Below are 7,781 nucleotides of genomic sequence, written 5' to 3' on the forward strand. Positions count from 1 at the left end.
TACTTGTATAGCACTTTCTATCTTCCTTCAAAGGCCCAAAGCACTTCACCGTCACAGACCCATTCACCCATTCACACATTCACACACTGGTGGTGGCTCCGCTGCCGAACACTGGCGCCAACCTCCCACCAGAGGCAATTCGGGGTTCAGTGTCTTGCCCAAGGACAATTCAAACACATGGGCAGGCAAGGCGGGAATCAAACCTGCTCGCTTCTGATCAGGAGTCGACCGCCTTACCGCTGCACCACAGCCGCCCCCAACTCCAAAACAGCCTAAAAAATGGAGAAAACAAAAAAGCCTAAATTGGCCAATGCAGCTAGCATGTAGCTCAAATATTAGCTAAACTCCAAAACATCCTAAAAAAATCTTAGTAAATACCAAAATAGTCCAAAAAGTTAGCAGAATGCCAATTCTTAAAACTTTAAAACAGTAACTTTTTAACATAATTATGAATAATAAAAAGGCAGGAATATTATTCCAGAATAAATCAACTTAAACCTTAAATAACTTTGAATATTTTACTCTCCATAAAAATATATTCTGTCAAATTTATACAAGTTAGTGAAGTGAACTGAACCGTATTCATATCACAAAGGATAAATTAATTTGTTATGGCACCACAAAAAGGAAAAAACATGAACATGAAATACAGAAATGAGCGTAAGATAACGTCGGGACATTAATGACAATAACTAAAATGATCTGGAGGGCCGGATAGAAATACCTGGCGGGCCAGATCCGGCCCTGGGGCCTTGACTTTGAGACATGATTTAGAGATAAAGGACGGTTGAAAGGTAACATTTTTAAACCATAAATCAATAAAGATTTATTCTTTTTTAACTTGTCACATCTGTATGTACGAATTTACAGCAAAATGCTCTCATGTTTAATGTAATGAAACCCCCAGGATGTTTTAATGGCCTCGTTGCTCTAACTTTTTATTTTATTTTAATTTGCAGTTTTTTTGTTTGGAATAAAAATGTACACATCCCACGTCTAGGAATTATTGATTGCATAATAGTTGTATAGATAGAGTTCATTAGGATTCAGTAATCAAAACCGATTTTCATATAAATGTAACTTGGGGAAAAAATGTTTAAAAAGTTTAAATTTTGTATTTTTAATGTTTTATCCTCCCGTCATCTATTGAAATGAGCTGCTGCTACTTTGGGTGTAGGCACAGATATAGGAAACTGTTTTAAGCAGGAAAAAACACGAAGATAAAAAATTTATTGTTGTGCAATTCATTACAGTACAAACAGAAAGAACGAACAACATGGTTCAAAGGTTATCAGAAAACTTTCCAGTCTTTAACATAGCAGCACATTATGGCACTCCTAAAGAGAGTTGGATCATCATTAGATACATTTATTTTAATTTCTCCTTTAAGCTACACAATCACATTTCTGTGGTTTCAAATGGACACATGATTAATAAAACCCAACTGTGTTACAAGATCTTTTGTAGGACACATGATTGTTACACAACAACAGTGACAGTCGGCTCCAGACTATCATCAAACACTGCATTCACCCCTTAAAGCTGATCAAGAATGATTTAATTTCGGTTTGGCTGTTTTTCATATTGCACAAAATCAGCCACCTGGTCAAGTCTCTCAGCACTCACGTAGCCCAAACCTCCGTTCACCATCTTGGATACACAAGCCCTCTGCAGGAACCCCAGGTCTTCATAACCGTCTGGATCAGACTCCGGGTTGCATTCATCTGAGGCTAAAAGGCGGCTTGAGGGACATTCACATCAACAACTCCACCTTTGTTTCTCTCAAAGTCACAGTCCACGCAGAAACATCTCCAAAGTTCACTGCTTCTCTGTGAGGGAATACAAAACATCGTCTTTAAGAATCCCTGAGGAATGCTGATGCTCAGCTGGAACAGTGTTAGGATCCAAACAGGGCACAAAGTCGGCTTTGACGCGTCAAAGATTAAAGGTGAAGTTTTGCAGCTTCTAGTCAGCAGGATGTTCTGGACACGAGCGGTTCACCTGGAACCATTCATCTATGCACCTGCAACAGAGAGAAAATCATTCACTAGAAAAGCTGTAAAACTGAAGACATTTCTCAAAAAATATATATTCAGAGAAAACAAGCAGGTTTTAAAAGCTGTGAAAAGTAACTTCAGTCCATGATCAAATCATGAATTAAGATGAATCCACTTCTCTGTCCCATCCAGCAGTCAAAGCACTGAACCAAAAGTCTCAGTGCTGCTAGTTTACATGAGCAACATAGGAATGATGCAGACGACATCTTAGTATAATCTTTATATCAAATTTAATCTGAAGGTTTTTTTCTTTTTTTTTACAAAACATTGTTTCAAACTTTAAATTTGACAAGTTTGTAAGAAACCTCTGTGACCAAAACTGAACTCTGGGATGAAGAAAAGCAAACGTGAACATATGAAAATCTTTTATTATTGCTTTAAGACAAGTGTCAAAGTCAAGGCCTAGGGGCCAGATCCGGCCCTCCAGGTGATTCTATCCGGCCCTTCAGATCATTTTATTTTATTGTTGTTAATGACCTGATGTTATCTTGAGCTCATTTCTAACTTGTATAATTTTGACAAACTATATTTTTATGGAGGGTAAAATATTGAAAGTTATTTAAAGTTTAAGTTGATTTATTCTGGAATAATATTCCTGCATTTTTATTATTCATATTTTTGTCAAGTTAAAGTTTTAGTTTTAAATATTAGCATTCTGCTCGCGTTTTGGACTATTTTGGCATTTACTAAGATATTTTAGGCTATTTTGGAGTTTAGCTAATATTTCAGCTACATGCTAGCTGTTGTGGCTAATTCTGTCATGATCCAGTGCTTCAGTTCTGTCATGTTCTGTTTTCCTGACAGTCTCTCCATGTTCAGGTTAATCATCCACAGCTGTTTTCACTTAGTTAATCAACCTCAGTGTCTTCAAGTGTCTGGTCTTCAGTTCACATTGTCTGGTCATCTGTTCTGTTCTGTCACTGGTTTGTTTTCTCCTGGTTTTGCCATGTTTACGTTTATTTAGTAAATGTTTATGTTTCCACCAACAAGTCTCCTCTCCTGCGTTTGGGTCCTTCACCACCATCCCTGACAAATTTAGGCTTTTTTTCCTCTTTTTTAGGCTATTTTGGAGTTTAGCTAATTCTCCAGTTACATGCCAGCTGGATTGGCTAATTTAGGCTTTTTTTTTTGTTTGTTTTATAGGCTATTTTAGACTTAAGCTATTTTTTTCCTGCTTCATGCTAGCTGTTTTTGCTAACCTAGGTATTTAAAAAAAAATTTAGGCTAATTTGGCATTTAGCTAACATTTTAGTTGGCTATCAGCTCCAGTGTTTTAAGCCATTAGCTTCAGTGATTTCATCTTCAGCTTACAGCATTTACACTAGCATCATCACAGGTCATGCTATGTATCTAGTTCACAATTGTTATGTTTTAGAATGTTAATAAATGTTTGGCTCCTTGTGCGACTGAGTTTGACTCTCCTGCTATAAGATGTTGAGAAATCTTTAAGGTCCAATTAAGAATACATCCATCCATTCATTCATCTTCCTGACCGCTTCTTCCCTCTCGGGGTCGCGGGGGTGCCGGAGCCTAACTCGGCTACTGAAGGGCGAAGGCGGGGTACACCCTGGACAGGTCTCCAGTCTGTCACAGGGCCTCAATCACACACCCATTCACTCTCACATTCACACTTAGGGGCAATTTAGAGTCACCAATTAACCTATGAAGCATGTTTTTGGATGGTGGGAGGAAGCCAGAGTCCCCGGTGAAAACCCACGCATGCACGGGGAGAACATGCAAACTCCACACAGAAAGGTCCCAGCCGGGATTCGAACCGGGGCCTTCTCGCTGTGAGGCAAGAGCGCTAACCACTGCGCCACCGTGCAGCCCTACTAACTAAGAATACATAAAAACACTAAAGTCTTGTGAAGATAACTTAACTCTCAGTGCTTTGAGGTGCACGACTGGAACAAACTATGACCAACATTTGAATTATTTTCAGTCACTTTAGTTCAAGAAACTAGATTTGATTTGTGAAACTTCAATAAATCTTCAGCTGGTCCCAGCTGCTGACTCAGTTTGCTGAATGTGAACATTAGTCCGTGTGTGTGTTTCTGGGAGAGTGTTACCCTTTGTGGTAGATACAAAGGCAGGGAAGTCTGGCGATGGTGTCTCCCTGCTCCAGCTCCTCCAAACAGATGGCACATTCCCCAGAGTCTCTGGACAGGATGTCCTCTGGTGAAAGCAGACCGGACAGTCAAGGTGAGTGAGGAACAGTTCTTCACATGCACCCCTTCATCTTTTACACAACGAAATGTTCAGAAGAAAACAAACCCAAACATGTGCTGGGAGACCTTTAATAAACATTTTCATAGAAAATAATTGAGCTGTCTGTACCTGTAGATTTGAGAACTGTGAGCAGCGGGAGGCTGATGTCATGACTGTAGGTTTAAACACACTGCCTGCCTGTGATAAGTCAGGTTTTGGGTATGAGGACAGACATACATTTGGGCATCTATAAGCTGTGTGCATGTGGGAACTCTGACGTTTGACCCTCATCTGTACGTTGTGCAAATGTGTTTCTTTAGTGGTTGGTTTTAATTCATTTTGATCATTTTAAATTCAGTAAACATTCAGCTTGTTCAGGACATTACTGCTTGTATTTTTGGTATTTATAAACTTTACAGTTTTTGAAATATTGAGCAAAATTCCCCCCCAAGGAAATGAGAGTCTTCAAATATCAAAATTTTAAGTAGATTAACAACAAGCCTTTAAATATATTCATGGGATATGTTTTCATCTTTATAGTAATTAAAAACAAATTCAACTTTGCCTAATATCTTATTAACATGCGTTAATACGTTTTTGACTAATTTAGTTTACTGAGGAATTTTTATTCTATTTTGAAGTTGAGCTAATATTTAAGAGATATGTTGGCTTTTTTTTTCTTTCTTTCTTTTCTAATTTGGCATCTACTGGGGTTTTTTATGCGAATTTTAAGTCTAGCTAATATTTTAGCAAATTGGTAACATTTTTGGCTAATTTGTTATCTACTGAGGTTTTTATAGACTAATTTAGAGTTTAGCTTCTATTTTAGCATCAGACTAACGTTTTTGAATAATTTAGTTTACTGAGGAATTTTAGGGTATTTTAAAATTTAGCAAGAATTTAAACAACGAGCTAGCATTTTTTGGCTAATTTGGAGTTTAGCTCATATTTAGCAACACACTAAATATTTTTTGCAAAATTGGCATGAATTATGGTTTTTTAAACCAATTTTAGTACACATTTTTAAAATTGTACTTTTTTTATGGCAACGTTGTCACCCATTTTATGAAATAAATACTTTAATAATTAAGGATTTTATGAAGACTATGTGTTCTGAAGATAGAAATGTAGAAGATTTATACAAAATTAATTTACATAAATGTTTTTTTTTTCAAATGCCAAATTGACCACAATGCATTGTGGTCAATCTAGTGAGCATTGATGCGAGAGACTTCAGCAAAGGATTGGATTTTGGGGTGAACACTTAAATATAGTGTACTAAATAGTGAGTGTTAAAGGAATTCGGACAAAGCCTGGTGCGTATTTGTTGTTACTATCTTGGCAGGATATGACATCACTTAGTTTTTCAGAAAATGTACAAAAAAGGCGGGATTTACACGACAAGAGGTGAAATTAGGCTTTGATTATAACATGTCTATCAAATGACTTAACCGCAATCGTTCAAAAGCTTTCGATGAAAAGCAAAGATTGCATGAACACCCCCCCCCCCACTGGGTTCTCACGGATCTGAATTTTAGCTACAGATATAAAAGGTTTTCTGAAACCAGGTCTGTCTGTTGTGAAGTTGGATGGTTTTGTCGACTTCCTGTTGTATCAAGAAACACCGACAAGAACTAAAGAGAAGTCCCCCAATCAGATACTTGGGTGAAGATTTTTAAGAAATGAAAATCAGAACAAATATTTCATCATCTTTTTATAACCACAGAGTCTTCCATAATCTTTTCATTTTGATGCTGTCCAAACTCTTTCCATTTGTTTAACTGAGGAAATGTTCTTTCCTTAACTAAAGCTTTGATGAAAACATCCATAGGAAGTCTATTACTGAAAGGGGCTTGAGGGGAACTTAACCTTACATGCAGCGTCATCTTAAAACAGCATCACCGATAAGTGTGGGGGGGGGGGATTTCTATGTTCAAATCAGATGTAACATCATCTGAGGCTTGTCGCTCCAGTTCATGTTCCCATGACAACAGTGGCTGTTTCAGCTCCACCTGAGCCTTCATCCAAGACTAAAGTTTAACAAGTGTTGTTCTCTTTGTGTCAATACATTTGTGTCAGTAAATTCCAGAGAAAAAACATCTACACAAACTTTTTTATGAATGTTGTGATGCATCAGAATGACTGGTCGGTGCTTTTTTAACTAATGAGTCTAACAGCAGTTTTTTAATAGCAATTCTCAAGTTTAAGTTTCCATGTTATTTTTTTTTTGGACTCTGATTTGTAAAACAAATTTCAGCAGCCAGAGGGAGCAGACGGGAGGCCTGCAGCTAGCAGGCTCCTCCCATTTACCGTGCTTCTCAGCAGACACCTGCCTCTACAACTAAACCCAATTCAGGCCTGCAATATGAAAATACATTTTGCAATTTAAAACTCGATCTGAAAAATTACAATTCAATCTGATAATCAAATATAAAGTTGCAAAAAACAGAAGATATTGCACTTTAAAAGTTTTAAATGTGTTTTGGCATAAAATTGTACAATAAAATCATAAATTGAATTGTCAATGGAGAGTGACATATCACTTTGAATTATGACTTAAAAAAAATCCCTAGAGTACATCAGCTTGAAGAATTATGTTTCTCCTCAAGCAGAGGGATAGTCAGTCGTAAGACCCAACCCTTTCCAAATAAAAAACAATTCAGACACTGCTACAGCTTTAAATGTCCTTACACCTGGAGGGGTAGGGAGAAGTGGTAGGGAGGGATGGTAGCAGTAGGGAGGGATGGTAGCAGTAGGGAGAAGTGGTAGGGAGGGATGGTAGCAGTAGGGAGAAGTGGTAGGGAGGGATGGTAGCAGTAGGGAGAAGTGGTAGGGGGAAGCAGTAGAGGTAGGAGAAGAATTCAGTGCAACCCTTCCGCTCTCCTTGGCTTGTTTACATTAAAAGTGGGGTCATCGGGTGTTAAAGCTAATTCATTGTTTCACAAGTTATGTCTGAGCGGAACTTCAGTCTCAGTTTCTGAACAGAAAAAAGCTCTCGCTGATTTTACTCTGAAAACCGGAAGCTTCACCGTCACAAAGATGTTTACTTCTGGTGGCGGTAACGCAGCTCTTTATTTTAGTTCATAAACTTAAAATCCTACATTAATCTGCATTTCAGAGCAGAAATACATCGTTCTCAGGTGATATTTTGATCATCTTTTGCTACAATTTACTACATTTATAAAGATCGCAAACCAGCGATCTTGGACGTCGCAAATATCCGTACTCGGATTTTTGGGAGTAGATCGCGAATACCCGAGCACCCGGATACTCGTTATAGCCCTACCGTTTACACACTATCCTGCAAGCTAACAGCCCCTCACACCTCTAACCTAACATTACCGGTGCAACAAAACAACAAAAAACGTGGGCAGTATCATTTCTATCCAGCTGTACAGTTCTGATCCAGATTCCAGATCAGACCAGGAAAACAAAGACGTTCATGGATCTATTTGTCTGCAAGTAGATGCATTAGAATGGAGTAGAGCGGGAAGCTTGTGGCCCGCCCAGCATATT

The 7,781-nt window shown here is 38.1% G+C and overlaps 1 protein-coding gene across 1 annotated transcript in view; it reads right to left on the reverse strand.

Moving 5' to 3' along the window:
• Positions 1–1,196: 1,196 nt before the first annotated feature.
• LOC112140749 (E3 ubiquitin-protein ligase znrf2) overlaps positions 1,197–7,781 on the reverse strand; it is an 11,875-nt gene continuing 5,290 nt past the window's right edge. The window contains exons 3-4 of the mRNA XM_024263756.2: positions 4,127–4,232; positions 1,197–2,023 (exon numbers count right to left, since the gene is read on the reverse strand). Of these exons, the coding sequence (XP_024119524.1) occupies positions 1,966–2,023; positions 4,127–4,232 (164 nt within the window). The 3' untranslated portion in view covers positions 1,197–1,965. The remainder of the gene's footprint in view (positions 2,024–4,126; positions 4,233–7,781) is intronic.

This window comes from Oryzias melastigma, linkage group LG11 (genome assembly GCF_002922805.2).
Source record: "Oryzias melastigma strain HK-1 linkage group LG11, ASM292280v2, whole genome shotgun sequence".
Classification (NCBI taxonomy): Eukaryota; Metazoa; Chordata; class Actinopteri; order Beloniformes; family Adrianichthyidae; genus Oryzias; species Oryzias melastigma.